This window comes from Ptiloglossa arizonensis, chromosome 4 (genome assembly GCF_051014685.1).
Source record: "Ptiloglossa arizonensis isolate GNS036 chromosome 4, iyPtiAriz1_principal, whole genome shotgun sequence".
NCBI classification, from domain to species: domain Eukaryota; kingdom Metazoa; phylum Arthropoda; class Insecta; order Hymenoptera; family Colletidae; genus Ptiloglossa; species Ptiloglossa arizonensis.
The window spans coordinates 2,830,901-2,849,721 of NC_135051.1; the positions used below are offsets into that span (position 1 = coordinate 2,830,901).

The 18,821-nt window shown below is 43.2% G+C and overlaps 4 protein-coding genes across 4 annotated transcripts; 2 read left to right on the forward strand and 2 right to left on the reverse strand.

The window, feature by feature from the left end:
* Positions 1–688: 688 nt before the first annotated feature.
* On the forward strand, positions 689–2,847 carry LOC143145615 (odorant receptor 10-like). Its single transcript, XM_076309150.1, has 4 exons — positions 689–846; positions 1,452–1,932; positions 2,007–2,237; positions 2,510–2,847. The coding sequence occupies exons 1-4, from the start codon at positions 709–711 to the stop codon at positions 2,845–2,847; spliced, it is 1,188 nt and encodes a 395-aa protein (XP_076165265.1). The 5' UTR covers positions 689–708.
* Positions 2,848–3,234: 387 nt separating this feature from the next.
* Positions 3,235–5,135, forward strand: Dhod (dihydroorotate dehydrogenase 2). The gene is made up of 2 exons (XM_076309148.1): positions 3,235–3,849; positions 3,931–5,135. The coding sequence occupies exons 1-2, from the start codon at positions 3,498–3,500 to the stop codon at positions 4,752–4,754; spliced, it is 1,176 nt and encodes a 391-aa protein (XP_076165263.1). The 5' UTR covers positions 3,235–3,497; the 3' UTR covers positions 4,755–5,135.
* Positions 5,009–7,767, reverse strand: LOC143145613 (homeodomain-only protein). The gene is made up of 3 exons (XM_076309149.1): positions 7,513–7,767; positions 5,879–6,066; positions 5,009–5,737 (listed from the first exon to the last, which is right to left on the reverse strand). The coding sequence occupies exons 1-3, from the start codon at positions 7,631–7,633 to the stop codon at positions 5,666–5,668; spliced, it is 381 nt and encodes a 126-aa protein (XP_076165264.1). The 5' UTR covers positions 7,634–7,767; the 3' UTR covers positions 5,009–5,665.
* Positions 7,768–7,918: 151 nt separating this feature from the next.
* Positions 7,919–18,802, reverse strand: LOC143146087 (cilia- and flagella-associated protein 61). The gene is given in 23 exon segments (XM_076310097.1): positions 7,919–9,624; positions 9,666–9,668; positions 9,862–10,017; positions 10,284–10,361; positions 10,419–10,523; positions 10,577–10,866; positions 10,951–10,997; positions 11,113–11,335; positions 11,407–11,663; positions 11,665–12,024; positions 12,055–12,319; positions 12,366–12,456; positions 12,565–12,745; positions 12,802–13,019; positions 13,022–13,445; positions 13,509–13,762; positions 13,964–14,265; positions 14,268–14,536; positions 14,604–15,017; positions 15,188–15,314; positions 15,367–15,548; positions 16,032–16,166; positions 16,237–18,802. Coding segments are annotated over 23 exon segments (4,866 nt in total). The 5' UTR covers positions 16,491–18,802; the 3' UTR covers positions 7,919–9,393.
* Positions 18,803–18,821: the final 19 nt, after the last annotated feature.

The following is an 18,821-nucleotide window of genomic DNA, read 5'->3' on the forward strand; positions in this document are numbered from 1 at the left end:
CTATATTTATATCACTCATCCAATGATCCTTCCTGTTTGGCAACAGCCGTTTACGACGCAATAGAGACACTATTACCATCATCCTCCTACACGGAAAAACGATATATCCCTGTCTATGAAGCTTATGTGTAGACGCGCAGGGAATGCTCACGATCCTCCCAACGGGGTACAGTTGGTTCGAGTTGTTATCTTACAGTAGCGAATGAATAAAGAAAAAACATTCCCTTACAATTGTTACTTTTACGAGCAATCATTTGCAATTTAAACATATCACTCTCTCTTACCAAGAAAGGGAGTCCTACGTTGAGAAAATAACCTTCAACTATATTCTTCGACCATCTATTTCCCATAAAAATTGAACGTTTCTTAAAAACTCCATTTCAAATCTACCCGATTTCGTAGATCACGCTTCGAACAAAGAGCTGTAGCAAAAAACACCCACACGTATACACAATCTAGGGGAAAAAAGAACCTTTTTACGAAAGATAGAAAAAGGTAGCAACAAAATATCCACAAGAGAACCCCCACTCCAAGAATTTTCTCTGGTAACGCGCAGCTGACGTGAAAACATTTGTTGGATAACTGCCTGTCGAATGATTACCGGCTGAATAAAAGATGAACCGAGGTACACGGTACATTGTTACACGCGAATAAAGTACATCCGTCTATCAGTGGGGAGAAGGTCTCCACCATTAGTATCCCTCGAAGATGAACACATCGTCGAACAAGGACTTTACCTACGCAATGCTTCCGCTGAAAGTCCTCGCGTGGCCCGTGGGCACTTGGCCTCTTCAGAAATATACCGTCTTTTCTATCTTGCGCACCATCGTCGCTGTCTGCCTTTTGGTACAGGATTTTTAAATGCCATTAATTCGTACATCTCGATATATTCGAAACCAGACGTTATGTTATCGTGATATCCGAGGTTCCCAGATCTTTACAATCGGTTGTCCTCGAAGATTCCAAGTGTCAGCCCCGTCCTTTTGGAAGTCACAACTTCTAGTAAAATTATCAACTCTAAGTTGCATCGGTATCTTTTTGTCCTCAAACGATACCATGGATCTGAAAGAAATGTTTATCGAAGGAAACGTTGAACAAAAAATCTGTCGACATATCATATTTTGCAAAACATTAACTGATGAAAATTGTATTCACAATACAAGTATTATATTTTTTATCGTTTGACAAATTTTAGTCGAAGTGTATCTTTTATTCCAGGTGGTTGTTTTTATCAACTCACTCTGTGATATTTACAACATAGTGTAGGAGTTCTATTTTAATTACTGCTATCATTTTTAATATAATAAGTATTAATTATGAAAGTCAAAGTACCGATACAATACTATGTATACCTAACTTGCTTAGTTTCACGTCCATAAGTAGGCTGCTTACATTTGGAAGCTTGAAACAGTGTCTGAACCAGTACCATCTGAAGTATTCTACCTACACAGCTGTTAATGATGATCATCGTACAGACGGAGATGTATTTGGATCACAGTGACGCCGAGAAGAACCTGGACGCCCTGGTGTTGGTCAGTTGCGGTATCCTGGCGGTGTGGAAGATAACATTGTTCCGTATCTTTTCGGATGGCTTGGTGGTCAACTTCTCCTCAGCAGTGAAGGACTACAACGAGCTCAACGGTGATGAGAAACGCGCGATCGTGCGATGGCACGCTTACATGGGCCGAGTAGCGTGTGCTAGCGTAATAGGTTTCTCGTATATCGGTTCGACGTTGTTCATGACTGTACCCATGTTGTCTGAGAACGAACCCGTTAAGACAGAAGACATCAACACCACGCAAGATGGGAAACTGGATTTTCCTATCCCGTCAGAGCAGACCCTAGAGATCCTGCAGATATCGGAGAGTTTATATCCAGCGATCTTCTTCATGGAGTATACGATGCTGCTCTTCACCAGCACCGGAAACCTTGGTAACGAATTCCTTTACATGAGATTTCCTTGCACTGTTCAAGGACAGTTGTTGAGTCCAGTCGTGTTGAATTAGGTAGCGATTCCTTGTTCTACGGTATTATATTCCACCTGTGCGGTCAGGCCGAGTTGTTAAAGCTGGATTTCACTAAACTCGTCAACGAAAGTGAGAATACGGTGGACCGTTTCAACGTGTTGACCACGAGGCATCGTTATCTCTTGCAACTGTTCGAGAAACTGAACGACACGATCAGCAACATCTTGATCATTCAGCTATTCACGAGCTGCGTGCTCATTTGCACTTCCGGTGAGAATTTGTACATCTTTTTTTTTTTACAAGAGTCCAAATTTTAATACGCTTTTGCCAGATGATAGTGTACGAGTTCCTGATGGATGCGTGCAAAATATTAAGTGTCCTGATGTGTTGAAATAGGTTTCGTGCACCTAACATTTTGCACGTATCGTTAGGGTCATGTACACTATAAACACATTATAATCGAAATTGATCACTTGGGTCTTTCCTTCTCCTGTTAAAAGAACACGAAAGTGAATAAAATAGTATTGTACCACTTTTTTCAGGATTTCAATTTATTCGTGCTCTGAACGTCCAGAACATCGTCTTAACGATTAAAACACTTATCGTAGCGACTACATTGTTGACGCAGTTGTTCGCGTACAGTTACGTGGGTGAATACTTAAAGAATCAAATGGAAGGAATCGGATATTCGGCTTATTCCAGCAGATGGTACGACATACCGAGCAATATATCCAGGGACATCGTTTTCGTCCTGATGAGAGTTCAGGTTCCGGTTCATTTACGTGCTGGAAAATACTTAGTTGTAAATATGGAGACTTACATGAATATCGTAAGAACTTCGATATCGTATCTTTCGATTCTACGAGTAATGATTACTTGAAAAACATTTACGCCACTCATGCTGTAAGTTGGAAATACTTAGTTACATAGAATACGTGTATAATAGGTAATTTAAGATCTAAAGCGATTGTATTTAATAAAAATATTTACAATAAGTAGAGAATAATTCACTTTCTCTAATCAATTGGTATAATTTTAATTACTCAAAATTAAGTCCATCGTGTATCCATGTTGTACGGTAGATCGTCTCAACGGGCAATTATTGTGGCGGCACACGTATCACCTCTTAAGGTTTTTGAGTACTTCATTAATCTGCAAAAGAAAGAAAATATAAATTAGATTAGGAGAGCGCCTAATGATATACATACCAAACAATTATGACGGGTTGCATATCTACAAGAGGTTTGCAATGTACGTGCAGTTGCGAGTCACTTATCGATTCGTAAATAAAGAAAACCGGCATGCATCGTCAAACGCACAAAAATGCGATTCAATTTTCATTCAAGTGCGCTTTAAGCATTTAGAATCATGGTATTCGGACACGTTTTTGCAAGAGCACGTTACGTCATCGTTTTGTAAATGGTTGTTTGTAAATTGAACAACCGGCCATAACCTCAAAAGAAAGTTTAAATGTTTTTACTAGGCGAAAAGGTGTACTTACTTCAAAAAATAATCGTAATTTAATTTAAGATGGCTCCACGATTGAGTGGTAAAGATAAACTAAAGTCACTCTTAACGGTGACGAGCACCGCTGTAACGATGTTTAGTGGTGTTTGCCTTTATCAGGGTAATGAAAAGTTTTACGATGCAATTGCTTTGCCCCTGGTGCAACTGTTGGATCCCGAGATTGCACACACTGCAGCTGTGAAAATGTTGAAATGGGGACTCATGTCCAAACAAAACACACAGGACTCAGAGTCCCTTGCAATCGATGTCTGGGGTCTACAGTTTAAAAATCCAGTGGGAATGGCTGCTGGATTTGACAAACAAGGAGAAGCTATAGAGGGCTTGCACAAAATAGGTTTTAGTTTTGTAGAAATAGGTGACTATATTTGGACAATTTATAATCGACAAATAATATTATGTTTCAGTTTTGTTCTACTTTCTTTAATCGTGTTTACAGGATCTGTGACACCAAAGCCTCAACCTGGCAACCCTAAACCTAGAGTATTTCGATTACTAGAGGACAATGCAGTTGTTAATAGATATGGTTTTAATAGCGAAGGTCATGAGTCTGTATGGTCCCGCTTACGAAAACTCAGGGACAACAATGATTTCAATGGCATTATCGGTGTGAACCTTGGTAAAAACAAAACGTCCACAGATGCTGTCCAAGACTACATAGATGGCATCAAGAAATTTTTAGACGTGGCGGATTACTTTGTAATTAACATATCTAGTCCAAACACTCCTGGATTAAGATCTCTGCAGAGAAAGGACAATTTGGAAGAGTTGTTAATAAAAGTGAATCAAGTCAGGCAATCAATATGGAGCAAACAACCGTTGCTATTGAAGCTTGCTCCTGATTTGTCGGACTCAGAGAAGCAAGATATTGCAGATGTGGTACTACAGAAGAAATCTAAAGTAGATGGTTTAATACTATGCAATACTACAATCGCGCGGAATAATCTAACGAGTTCTCTTAAAGAAGAGAGTGGAGGACTCAGTGGAGCACCACTTTGCGATATATCCACAGCAATGATTTCGGATATGTACAAACTAACCCACGGTACCATCCCGATCATTGGCGTCGGTGGAATTTTTACTGGAGCAGACGCTTACAACAAAATTAAAGCTGGCGCTTCTTTGGTGCAAGTTTACACATCGTTCGCATATCGAGGACCGCCGGTGATAGGAAAAATTAAACGAGAACTGAGTGACATGCTTAAACAAGATGGTCTAGCATCTATCAAAGATGCAGTCGGAAAAGATGCCAATGTTAGATAATTTGTCTCAATCGTTACATATTTCTGTAGTTACCTGTTAATTTAAGTAGTTTTAAATATTATGAGAGAGTACCGAAAGTGTACATATATTTATATGAGCGTTAAACTTGTTTAAAAAATGTTAAATTATCGTTCTTTTAAAGAGATACATGATTGTTACGTATACCTCGAACGGTTAGTGTCGATAATAAAAAAACCAAATTTTTACGCTACACTCGAGCATTTCGCTTTCTTCGGTGACTATGGAAATCGATGTCCTTTATGTAACATTTATTTAAGCAACTGTGTTATACAAACGTTCGTGTTCTTTTGTACATTTGTCGCGAGGCTTACTATTAGTGCAACTATCCGTAAGCATTGAAATATATTTATGGAGTACCTGCTTCTGTCGGTACAATGTTACAATTAATATAATTCTCCCGCGACCCTCGATCAGGTCATATATTAAATAATATATAGGCTACGATTAATACTCGCTGGTAATGTCTTGTTTGCTCGGCGTTTCTACGATTAAACAACGTTAAGAAATTCAAAGAAAATAATTTCACCTTTTTGACTGGTCTGCCGCAATGATCGAGATATAAATACTCGATGAGTTTAAATTTTCTCACTGTCGAGATAAACAACGATGAAAACGTTAACGAAAAGCTAACACAACTACGATTACTCCTCTATCTCAATTTTTGGTACCATCGCTCGCAACGCATCGCCTTAACGCGCTGCGTAATTACAATTAATATAAATAAATGAAAATTTCACATGGATCTACCATAACAACATCTACGTAAAAGTTTGCTTGTAAGCTGAAAGCAAAAGAAGATAGACAAACGATGGATCGTTGTCAGTCCGCATACGAATTACATTTTCAGGTACACGAGTACAATAACGTTGAGGAGGCTGCAACGTTAGGTATCAATGTAAACCAAGGTTTCCACCCAGCCCTTGTTCCTTCCTCCACTGGGCCAATCGAATACGATACCAGCCCTGGAAGAAACGAAAATCGTTAATAAAGGAGTCTACGAATAACTATAATTTCATTTAACTGAGTCGAATCGCCAACAAGAAAATTGTTCAAAGTTGTCAATTAAAAATATTTCTTTTCCAAGCAGAGATGAAAACCTATACCTCAACATCAGCTTCGGAGAGACCTGTCTCAGCTGCCAATAGGACGACATCCGCCGCGTGAGGTGCTCTAGGCCATCTGTTAAATTGCTCTTGAAGAACAGCTTCTTGATCCTCCGTCAATCGAATCACTCGCATGTCCGATCCTCCTCTTCTGGGGTATTGCGGAGATGCTGATCTCATCATTTTGTCTGCGAACACATAGACCACACGATAAATAATTAGTTTCAACGTTTACCTCGTGCAAGCGAAATCTTGATTCTTCGATATGGTAAAGGTGAAGAAGTCGAGAGAATTAGATTCATTTTAAAGGAACAGGACCAGTACTTCCTGCTACTCGTCTCGTCATCTTTTACATAAGAGAACGATTGTTGGTCACAGTACCAAGAAGATAGGAATCATACTTGCAACTCGAGTATCTGCAGAAACCGTAGCATAATTAACTTTTGGTAAAAAAAAAGACTTTAAACGATTTCTTTAAAATTGAAAGGTTCAGATTGCAGAAACCTTTAATTTTCTTAAATGTGTGTTGCAGGAACTCTTCCAGGAAAGCTTCATCGACCGATTCACGAGACAGAGAGCCCCGACAGCTGTTAAACGAAGCCTCAGGACGGATCTTTATTAATATTGCATCGACGGAGGGGGCCGCGTTAAACAATGATGCGCAGTTTGCTCGGCAGCGGACCGACTGGGGGGTACGGGAAGGGAAAAGTCGCGGCAATTATCGCGACAAAAGACACGTGAATCACCGCTACGTGTCGCGAATATGGGTCTCGAATATTCCCTTTTACGGGGGACGAGAGTGCCGATACACCGTAAAGGCGCGAGAACCGGCCGCTCGGTAAATTGACATTCATTACATAATCGCGTCTCGCATTATCACTAGCCCGCGAGTTATATTACAGAGGCGGTGATCGTAATAGTTGTATAATAACGCCGGTATTACGTAAATACCCGCGATACTATTCCGCGCCCGCGACGTTAACAAGGGTCCCCACCAACGAGGGCGGTCCCGCGTTAATTGACGCCCAACAACCCGTGGAACAAACATCTCTTTCACGAGCATAACTCGGATCTTGCTCTCAGCGGGTTGTTTCTATTTAAAAAAATTGATTTAAAAATTCTAACGTCCAAACAAAACGGAGCCCTTACGATATTCGGTTTCTCGGTGTTAATTCTTTCGAGCACAGTGAGTTGCAAAATGGGGTGGGATATATTTTTTAAAAATACAAGCAGAACTGTCAGTATCACCCTCTCGTGATTAAATATCCAATTGATCTATTTTTTTGTTCAGTTTCGTTCATTTTCTATCATTTTACACGTTCCGCAACCGTCTATCGAGGAGTTGGCCTCCGAACCAACGCAAAATATTAATGCAATGGTATTTGGTCGGTTTTCGTTTATTTTCACGTGTTCCTCTGGCTAACGTTTAACCGCGTCGAGAATAGCACGACATTGACCCGACGTCAGAGTCCACGGGGTTTTTGGATACGTTTCAAGAGTTCGATTCCGTGAACACGTAAACAACCGGAGCCTCGGTGACTTGGCAGCTGCGTTTGCAATTATTTCTCGCTTAACCACGGCCACGAATTTCAAGCGAAAACCGACGCTAAGTAATCTAGTCGTTCACCACTTACTCGGCTCGGTGAATCTCACCCGTCGTGGCGTTTTCCAGGCGTTTTCATCGGGTTCGATCGTCCGACGTTCGCAGAGGTAACACTTCCTTTCGTAGAAGTAAGACGAGATGGGCCTGTTCATTTTTGGGCACGGATGTCGTCCACGTAAATAGAATCGCACGAACTCTCGTGCTCTCGTGCACGGTTCACGCGCGACTGATTCCCGCCGATTTCGTCGCGATCGGTTTTGCGTCGCGTGATAATATAAAAATGTAAATCGGATGCGTACACGTGGGAGAAGATCAACCTTGACGGGATGCGCGAGTCTAATCGCGAGTTTCGAGATTACCTGCCAAAAAGGTTAATTATACGGGGATCGTTTCCGGTCCTGAATCGCAAACTGATTAAGACGAAAGACATTTGGCCTCGTTCACGCGCCGCGTAATCGCAATGACATCTCGGTACCCCATATTTTAAATCGCTACTTTATCCGTGGATGGCGCGGTAAACAAAGCGCCTGTTGTGTACGTGGTGCGTCAAATGTGGATGTAAATTGCGGTTTGGTGTGTTGTTTCAGCAAACTCGTCTTTTCTTACAAAGAGAGAAGGTAATTGTTTACGGAGCGGACGACCTTGCCGATTTCGATGACTCTCAGATTTATGTTGTCAAGGTCCACAATGCCCTGGACAACTGTATGTGTAGCGGCAATATATTCAATATGTTATATTCTACTATTTACAATACGTGTTATCGATCCAAGGTATGCAACGATACAACTTTGACGTTGTTTATCGCAAATTGTATATTGTACCCCTTATACCGGAACTGAACGTACACGTTCGCGACTCCGAAACGAAAGCAGTGATTATACGTAGAAGTGAAATTGCTCAGGGCATTGACCTTGATAACAAATTTCAAGGTCATCGAAGTCGGTGAAAGTAGTACACTTTATTTATCAATTACCAGAGCGGATGCAACACGCTTCTCTAATAATTTATGCGCATGGATGATTTGAAACGCCCCCTATTTTGGTCAAATTCTCCCACAGGGTTAGAAAGCCACTCTATTCAATTTTCGGTTCCCCCCCCTGAAGAGAGAACAAGTAACGTTGGAACGAGATTCATAAGATCAGATAAGTCGAGTAGTTCCGCGTTAGCCGTGACATTCCTGTAACGCGTTTTTGTTGTTGTTGCGTGGGCGGCTCTTGGACGCTGCCTTGAGCTGTCTTTATGGAGCAACATCGCGGAATGTTAAACTTGACCTACAGATCGGATCGCATGCCAAGTAAAGCAGTCGCGAACGCGTCGATCGATGACTGCTACCGATCACTTCTCAAAGTCAGTAACACGTCTCCTCGATCGCTCGTCCCCGTTGTTTTCACGTGTCCTGAATCGCATACGTATACAGTCCGTGGAACCAAGGTGACCGTACGTTTTAATTTTTTCCCGGAAAGTCCCGATTTTGTCTACAAAGTTCCTATTTTTTTTCGGAAAGGCCACGATATTTGTCGGGAGAGTACATATTTTTTGGAGAAAGTCTAAATCTTTTCGGAAAACTTATTTGCCTCTACCCTGACAATGAAAGCCTCTCCAGATTCGTGAATTTTTATATCAACGATTAACATACATCAGTTTTAGTTAATACCGAGAGTTTTCGATCTTTTCGATAGATCGGGGGGTTAATATTTCTCCCATCTCTCTTCTTCTAATTCCCTTGGGTCATCCCGATTTTCAAGCCGAGAAATGTACGATCGCCTTGGTAAAACGGAGGGAGAGTTTCGAACACGTACCGATCGTTGTCGTGGCAAAAAAAAAAGTCACGCGCCTTGCGATCGTTTATTTCGCACATGCTCGTTCGAGAAAGCGTAAAATAGAAACGCGGCGTTCGGATAGGTGATCTTCGCTACTGTTTCGTGTACAGAGGACTGTTCCCGATGTCGGCGTATAATTCACGCAACTTTCCCGGCGTACAGTACACGGGCACGTCCTCCTCGCAAAAATCCAGGAAGTCCGACAGATTCGCCTCGAGCTCCTGCTGATATATCGAGCCTGCGTATCGCTCTTCGATGAAACGTCGATCGTTTTTCGATATCTGAAGATTCGACGTTCGATCAATTTTGAACCAGAAATTCGAAATTTTTCAATAAAATTCCTGTGAATGGTAAATTCGTGCACCTTCTAAAATAAAAATGCAAAAAAAAACTAACATTGAAGGTACACGAATTTTTCATTCTCAGGTGAGGCCGAACACGACCATTTTTTAACATCCTGTTCGTCACTCACCGCATTCCAATTTGACCTTTTTAGAGCGTTTATGCAATCGCTGACCAAGGACTGGTTAGGAATCATCTGTCGTTGGAGGAGAATTTTAACATTGACGTTCGTTACATTGGTCCCCGCCCACTCTCACCGTTTTCGATAGCAAAGTAGCTCGGTTCTCTACGCGGAGACACTCGAATCGATCGTAGAATATCGCCATTGCCCATGGCTCCCGGAAGTACGCGTAGAAGTCCGTGATTAGAGATTTCTGTCGCAATATCGAGAGTAGTTTTACTTGGAAATGATTTACGGTAATCGTTTGAAAGCTTATCCCCGTCACCGATTCGGACGACCTTAAAATACCTTGTCAAGGTACAATTTACGTTCACAGATTAAAATTTCTGAAACTCTACTCGGCGTAAATAAACGGAGAAAAGCTTCAAAAGTTCGAAGCTTTAAAAGTCTCGGAATAACGACCTTAACGACGTATCTTGAAGATCGACGACTAGGACAAACTTTTAAATATCGGCTTACTTGGAAACGAGTCTTCACGTCATTCAACAAGCTCTCGTGTTTCCCGTACAACGCAATTATATGACGTATCTCGTAATCCTAAAACATTCCTTGAACATTTGCATTTCGACCGTGTGGAGGTAATAAGGTGTTTACCTTTTTACTGAAACAAGTGATCGTCTCGATGGAGTCGAAACGGTTCAGCCGTATGCGAAAGTAACCGATTTCGGATTTGCAGCTACCTGTTACCATCACTGAACCCTAAACAACGAACAATGTAAACAAAGAATAATAGAATACCCAGCATTACTCACGTAAAACTTGTAACGAAGCGCTATTTTACGATCGATGATTTTTCCAGGTTTGCGAACATGCAGGTAGTTGTAACCACCGGGCAAAGTGCAGGCTACGATGTTCGGGGAATGGAACAAGGGCAACGTCAAGTAATTTTTGCCCTTAACGAGCACAGGACCCTTCTCAATGCCCCGTTGTTTCGCGTCGATGGTCGAACGCAGAACCTTCGCGACCTTGCAACGAGGATCCACACGTTTCTTGCATCGATTATGGGAAATGTTCAGCCAATAGGCAAGTTCGAGCGAAGTTACTTTTTTTCAAGCAACAATTATTTATGCAGATGGCGGATTACTCAGAAATTGTCCCCCGATCCTCCGAACTCAACTGTGCATACATTGTGCCACGTGAACGCCCTTCACGTGCATTCTCAGAATCCATTCACTCTTTTCTCGCAACCGATACCCCGATATAAACGTTTGCTCGATCTCGATTCGCAACACTTGTCATTCATGCTCGGTCAATTCACAGTGGAAAAGTACCTCGCTCGCGCACCTACGGCATTATCATACTTGTATAATGGCTCTCGACAGGAGACTTTGCTCTACTAACTCTTTCGCCGATCTCTACGCTGTTGTAGTATTTGTGCTGCCAAGATTCGGCGGAGAATCTCCTGCAGTACTTGGTGATGGTGCCAGCAGCGAATACAGCTGGATCGTTCATCCTGAACTCAGGATCAATGACCAGCTGACCGTCGAACATCAGCCCGGATCTACAGATCGCTGAAACGGATCGACGGGGATCATAAATCCCGGTTGACGAGTTCCCGGGAGACTAGTTTCACATCGATCACCTAAAAATATCTTCGTGTTGATCGTTTTTTCGTTGAAGTTTACCAGTGCGTCACACCCGAGCGTTAAAGTTTTATTTTTCGAACGTAGAACGATCGCCTCTATCGATTGTCCCTCGATCGATTCCTTCAGACGCCAATCCACCAATTCCCAATTCAAGAGAATCTCGATTTCTCTCTTCGACATCGAGTTCATCACTTCCTTGTACACCTTGAATGCAGAGACACCTAGTTTCACGAACGATTCGCGGGTGAACGATCTACTGTACTTCACAATCGTTGAAGAAGACGTTCTCGCGGGATTCGCACGAATCCAGCAACGGTGTGACCAGGGTGATACAAGAACCGTGGATCCCGAGTTCGAGGAATCCTTGGAGAGTGCAGTAACAGTCGATGTTGTGTCCGTAAAAGATGATCTTTTCTGAAACTGAGCGTGTCACACGTGGTCGTCGATACCAAAAGGCACACAACCTACTTTCGTCCTGAAAATTGTTCGTCAACAAACGCAACTTCTTTAGACACGTAACCGCCTGTGCAACGTCGTTGATTGTTAAACAATTCCAGGGTGTCTCTCGATCGTGGAACGTTCTGCCCGAGAAAGAGACTTGTCGTTTTTCAATTTCGGGGTACTTTGAGCTTTCTGGTTCTTACCCTTCCTTTTGAGTCTTCAGCTCCTCGTGAAACCGTGGCCTCTGGTATTGCAGTCCACAGGTCAGCAACAAGTAGTCGTACGTGATGTTTCCTTGATTCATCACCGTCACGTACTTCTCTTGTCTGCTGATCGCGCATATGCGAACGCAGACTTTGTTACGACCGTTGTCAATTCTTTGCGTAATTGTCTGGGACCGTCCCGGGTCACCAGTGTTCCCGTTGATCGTTTTAACCCTTTGACAGTGAATTCTAAGCGAGACTCGGGCTCAGATACCCGCTGCCAAGCTGTACGAAAGTCTTATGTGTTGTACAGGACGTCCCTACGAGGACGTTCTTTACAAGTTTCGCTAGAATATCATAGTACAACCACCACAACGTATTTTGGTAATCGAGGAAGTCAAACTTCCAGACGATTAACAAAAATATATATTTTCGAAGGGAATTTGCAATTTGATTACAATGTCAAAGGGTTGTGCTCCTTGTGGATCGATAATACCTATTGATCCTCACTACAGTGCCGTAAACTACATTGATCCAAGCACGAGTTGCGACCAAGCGACGATACTCCCGACAGTATCGTCCTCTGAAGGGAAACTTGCTCGTGATCTCGGGATCGTAATCGCTTTCGAAGGGCAAACCGTTCGGCGATATCAGCGTGAGATTCGCGAATCGTGTGGGCTCCACGGTGGATCTGCGAAAAGAACTTCGGGCTCAGAGCAGCGATCCACAATATCGGGATCCTCTTACCCGAGAGCAAGATGTTCCAAGATCGCGACACCGCAATCGGAAGCACCCACCACGACCACCTTGGTGTCGTCGATCAAATTGTTGAGCATCGCCAGTCTGGGTGTCGTGACGAAGAGCGCGAAAGATTCGTTCTTCGTTCGGGGCTCGTCGGTTTCCTTGTAACCGAAGAACTTGTACTCGATCCTTCGTCGAGGATTTACGGACACCATGACGTTCAGGCAGGTAGCCAGGGCTTGCGAGCGAGTCTAAAATCACGAGGAGTCCCTCCAATTTCGTACCAAAGGGTTCTCTCGTCTACTTGGAAGAGAAGTTTCGATCGAGCACTATTTAAGTTGAGCGAAAAATTGTACTCTCGAGTTATTTTGTAACGAAAACTCTCGTCCCCTTTTTCAGGTTCACGAATTGCACAATTCTCGAGAGTATTTACCAGTGCGCTTAACGCGCTTTCCACGAGCCGATAATAGAGCACTATCAGTCCACTGAGACGCATGATTTCGCAGAAAAAGTAGCGCAGATGAATGGAGAAGATTGGCATTATAACGAAGTGCAGGATGCAACCATACGCGTCTCGAGGCACGTTCCTCGTCGACACGTAATCCTCCACGTGGTAACGTCTTCTGATGTACGTGACGTCGGTCTCGACACTAATTGCACGATCAGATGAGCGAATAGAAACGCCACCGAAGAAAATTAGAGCCGATAATTACCAGAGAATTGCTACACCGACTATGGTATCGTTCCACTGGAACACGTAACACGACAAGTTCGAACATTGCTCTTTCACCGCGGCGTTGAAGTCCCTCAAAATGTCCGTCATCCTTGGGATTCCGTGCAAAAGCTCTCGAACGTTGTTCCAGTCCTCGGGTACACCCTCGCGACACGTTATCCGACCAAGAAGAGCAGCACGATGAGTCGTGTACAGTGTCATGGGGTAATCTTTGTTGCATCTCAGTGGAACACGCTGAATCATTTTTAAAAGAGATCGTAATCAACCATTTCTAGATCCTTTTAGATTCGAGTCTCTCGTAAGGTAATTCCGGGTGAAATGGCTCTACGAGTTAACAAACTATTAAAAATTTTTCTAAAAATTCGACAACAATTTTCTTAACCGATTGAAACCGCATTCGAAATACTTTGGACCGTCGAGTTGAACGAAACGTACCACAAAATTTTCCAAAAAGCGCATATAGGGATGAGAGGACGGCATCAATATCACACAGTAATCCAGATCGGGGAAACACTCGAACGCTGCCTCGAGGAAGTTCCTGCTGTAGCGGATCTTCATTTCCTGTTGCATCGCAAAAATTTCCAAAACGAACGCGTTGACGTTGCCGCGATAGATCGGCTGCGAAGGAAGCTGAATATCTCCCGCGAGCAAGATTTCGCTGGCGGTGATGTCGGAAATGACGGTATTTCCTTCGTTCGAATGCCCAAAGTCCAAGAATTCGATAAGCAAGTGTCCAATAGCTATCCAAGCTCTTGAAACTCACGTGGAATGTAGAACAAAGTGTCTCCGAACACGCTGTTCATCATTTTTCTGCGATGGTATGCGCTGAAGTGCTCGCCGATAGTCGATAGATCATCCGAGAGAGTGGTCTCCGACATGGGTGCATCCACGACCTTCTCTCGAACCAACCAAAGATCCATCGACTCTGTGGAAACGTTACTTCCCATAGATTCCTCCAGATCGTCTCCACTTTGTTTTAGGGAGATTGTCGTGGGGCAGACAACGTCTCTGCGCAGAAGATGTCGCACAGGTGTCAGTAAAATATAACGTAGAACTCGATTATGGATCTCCTAACCCGTGCATGGTATCTGGTCGAGGCTTCCTCGAGAAAATGGAGAAGAAAGTCTCGCTGTACGACTCCATGTAATCGGAGGGAATTTCATCTTTAGGGCTAGGCTTCCTGAAACCGTTGTACGCTCCCAGCTCGAAGTTCTCGTTGAGCAGATCGACGTCTATCGTGCTGTTGAGGAACATCACGCCAGTGGCCAGGCCCTCGTTGTCCTCGGAGACGATCAACTGACGGTAATCGTTGGGATAGCGAACCATCTCGCTGACATAGTATTCCCCGTAATATTTCTTCAAGAGGCTCGACTCCGCATCGATAATCGGTATCACCAGGTCGTTATCCTCCTCCCTGTCGGCGTGAAAAGTTTTCGTTCTCGTTAAAACCTCGATTGTTCCTCCGAGTGGTTTCACAGATGTTGCGGTTCAGCCTCCGCGAAAGAACCGTCGAGGCAAGTTAACATTTATTTTTTAACAAGAAAGTTCTTCGATCGCTAAAAGAGCAATTGTTTTTTTTTTTTTTAATTTTTCTCTATGTTTTACGAAACGATAAAGACGTTGCTTCTAGACACTCGTTCGAACGTTAATCAGCCTCACACGACGCGTCGAATCCTGAGCCTCGAATGATTCAGGTGACGCACGGTCACGTAGAGGGACTGCACGGAGTACGTGTCCTTCTGGACGTTGGACGAGATCCTGATCATCTGTCCCTCGAACACGTCCACTGGAAAAATTACAAGCGAGAACATGCTCGCTGTGGCTCTCGTCGAGTCATAGGATCGATTCGAAGGGGTCACCTGGAATAACCTGAGGAGGAAGCACGAGGATCACGTGCTGCAAATACGAGGCGACGTCGAACACCCCGGTCAGAAGGTCCTCGAAGAAACAGCCGGTGTATCGCCTGTCCCATACGAGGAAGTGCACGAACATCGCGTTTCTTTCCGTCACGTTTTCGAGCCTTTTTCGAACGGAGCCCAGGTAAGCGGATATGCGACCCCTGATCTTTTCTTTACGAGAGTACTCCCATTCGGAGGGGTCGAAAAATCAATTTTCCTTTTCATTTCATTCTCTCCAAGTATCATCTATGCCCTCAAAATTTGATACCCCGATTCGACGAAACAACGAAATTATTGCAAATTTGCTGCTATAATATCTCAAAAATGGATCCACGATCGTAACAAATATTTTGTACCAAAGATTGCTCTAGAAACTACTTCGATTGGGAATACTTAACTTTTCTTAGGAAAATTACTTAAAATTGAACAAATTATTTTACTCGCTGCAACGCATAGATATTGGATGCATATGAATGAGAAAAACTATATTGCAGTTCTGCTACCATCTGTATGTAAAGGTTAAGTTACTCGAGAAAATTCGAATCTAGATTGGCTTCCACCGTCGTATAATCATTTCCAATCGAACAAAACGTCCTCGTGTTTACCCATATAGCGTGAGCAACCAGTTAGGCCAGTCCTGCGGGATCACCGACGGCACGTTAGGATAGTTGCAGAGGCATATTCCTGAGACGACTTCGTGTCTCTCGTTGTACTGGATCATAGACAGACAGGACATCTCGCTGGAAATGCAACATTCTTCTGCAATCTTATCTCGAACCATTTTCAATGAAATTGTCAAGCCAATTGTACTAGATGAGTCCAAGGTTAAATTGTCCGAAAAGCGCCAAAGTCTCCATCTGTATCAACCTGTCGAGTTTGGGCAAATCGGCATGTTCCATACGTCTGACCCTCAGGTGCGTCATTGAGGCTACCTGGTCCTTTCGTTTACTATAATAGGACTCTGTCCCACTGAACCAAGTATTCATCGTGGAGTTCGACGAAGAGAGATCGAAAGACTGTAGGCTGAAGTTCGACCTGTAGATCCTCGATTTTCGAGAATTCATCCTGGATAAGTTTCTCAACTATGTTCAGTGGGATGTACTTAAGAAAGTACCGATGCGTTTACCTAGGATCAATTATCCGCAGTGAATTCGTTTCGTATAAGTTTTACATATTCTTATACGTTACGAAACTTTTCAATACCGTGATACAATATTCTAAATTCGCAGCCAATTGGCTTAGTACTAATTTTCATCGAGAATCGAGAAACGTATCAATAGCAATTGTACACCACCCTGGATTTCTCCAAGGAGACTCTGAGATCGTTCAGGCATCGAAAGAGGATCGAGGGGGATCGTCGTTAGTCAGAAGGGATGGTCCTCTGCGAAAGGGAAACTTTATCGATTAGCGGGTGTCGATCGACCGTGGGAAAACCAGGTCTAGCTATATGGGCCCGACAAGGCGACCGACTTAACGCCCACAAAAAAGGTAATAACGAAACTCCACGAACGATTTAAAAGGAGGGGCAAAGTAATTGCTTCGCGTACTTGCTCCGCGCTCTTCACCCCCTCTTACTTTTCTTTCTCGGTCTGCTCGCGTTAAGTCGCGTTCACAATGGTGTCGCGCGTTCGTTTCTTGCAATTAGCAGCAATTAAACGAAACCCGAGTGGAAAAAAAATTGGAGTCGGAAAAGCGCGCGTAGATCGATTATCGTTTTCAGACAGAGAAACGTGCCTCGAGCACAAGTTTCTAATTAGTTCGCTAAAGATGTGTCAACCGATACGAGCAACGACGATTCCACCGCACGAGGAACGATGTTCTATTAATAACCACGAGAACACTTTCCGAATACTTTAATATTTTCGGCTAAATGACGTTGGTTTTGAACTTTTGAAAGTAACGTTGACCCAACGTTAAAAGGTATTGAATTTTTTACGGTTTATTACCCAAGTACCCATCTAATTAACAGATACGATACCTAAACCAAAGCTAACCCACGAAAAGGTTTTGAATGTTTCGAAGATGTGAAATATCTAACTTGAATAATCTTTTCTCACCTAGTTCACCAACGAGGTACATAACACGAACGATTAAACGTACAACCTAACTTAGACCTAACCCAGAACCAGTAGACCAAACCTTCTTGGATTTTTCGATAGTACGAAGCAGAGAACGTGAAATCTCAAAGTTCGGGAATTTTTTCCTACCTAATTCACCTACACGGTGCATAACGTGGACGATTGAACACGCAACCGTTCGTAACATGTTACGTCAGACAAAACTCCGTACGAATTTCCGACTTGCGAAACTCACGAGGTTCGTTGTTCCTTTACTTTTACTTTTACTCAGGGTTCCCACAATTCTAACGCCAGCGAGCAGCTCTAACCGACAGGCCAGCGAACCGACACGACTCGAACAACATGTTGCACGGAAGTGAGGTCCCTCGTGATCCATCGTAACGATATCGCGGGAAAATGGGGCGCTTTGTGCGACACCGGCGTCTAGATCTCACAAGAACGCGATTAACACCGTCGTGAATCACTGTCATCGTCCTCGACGAAGCAACGAACACGCGATCGCTCCGCCATTGAACTTGCGAGGATTTCAAAATCCTTCGAACCCGTTCAAACTTTGCCGAAGAGTGCCTCTTTGCGCTCTCGGCTTCTCCCCCCGTTTCTTAAAACGCAACAAGTGCTAACGTTTTATACTATCAGCTCCGATTAGTTCCAGTTTCTTAATTGCGTTACAAAAACTCGATGATGTTGCACAAGAGTAACCGACTATTCTCTCCGAATGTCTTTTTCTACCGTGTTATCTGTTTGCACGAGTGGTTGTGGCATCCTTAACGCGATTAACGAGATTATTTTCCGGAACGTTGTTAATCCACGCTAGAGCAACATAGACCGACGTACAATGATTGCGAATGCATAGAAATGCATCTCGTGTCCACAGGATCGGATGATCCGTAGTTTCTTTTCGCAAATTATCGTAGAACAATGTTAGTTGAGAAAGGAACTAGTAATATTAAGGAAAAAGTATTCTCTGTGAATTAATAGCGGGAAATTAGTGCCTACCGTGGCCTAGGTTTTAATTGTTACTTATCGCTCCGAGCTACACGATATCGCAAAATGCTCTATGAATTCTTAACGAGTAAAAATTGGTTTCCACGATAATCTAAGTTTGAACTATTACCCACCATCGGCTTGAACAACGATAGACAGTATTGTAAAATTCTCTGTGCATCAAATTGCATACAACATAACTAGACAATATCCCCAAGTTCTTCACAGATCGTCGATGTAAACGTTTCAAGCAAAAACGAACCGAGCTATCGATCCCAAGGTTCTCCATGGATCGTTAACGGATATCAATTGGTTTCTACGATGGTCTACGTT

What these genes read in the sequence shown, in the direction of transcription:
- LOC143145615 (XM_076309150.1), top strand. Translation starts at nt 709, where the DNA reads ATGAACACATCGTCGAACAAGGACTTTACCTACGCAATGCTTCCGCTG. An exon ending in TCGTCGCTGTCTGCCTTTTG is followed by an intron (nt 847 to 1,451) that starts GTACAGGATTTT and finishes CTACCTACACAG; the next exon opens with CTGTTAATGATGATCATCGT. An exon ending in CGTGCTCATTTGCACTTCCG is followed by an intron (nt 2,238 to 2,509) that starts GTGAGAATTTGT and finishes CACTTTTTTCAG; the next exon opens with GATTTCAATTTATTCGTGCT.
- Dhod (XM_076309148.1), top strand. Translation starts at nt 3,498, where the DNA reads ATGGCTCCACGATTGAGTGGTAAAGATAAACTAAAGTCACTCTTAACG. An exon ending in TTTTAGTTTTGTAGAAATAG is followed by an intron (nt 3,850 to 3,930) that starts GTGACTATATTT and finishes TCGTGTTTACAG; the next exon opens with GATCTGTGACACCAAAGCCT.
- LOC143145613 (XM_076309149.1), bottom strand. Translation starts at nt 7,633, where the DNA reads ATGAACAGGCCCATCTCGTCTTACTTCTACGAAAGGAAGTGTTACCTC. An exon ending in GGTGAGATTCACCGAGCCGA is followed by an intron (nt 6,067 to 7,512) that starts GTAAGTGGTGAA and finishes ATGTGTTCGCAG; the next exon opens with ACAAAATGATGAGATCAGCA. An exon ending in TCTCCGAAGCTGATGTTGAG is followed by an intron (nt 5,738 to 5,878) that starts GTATAGGTTTTC and finishes CGTTTCTTCCAG; the next exon opens with GGCTGGTATCGTATTCGATT.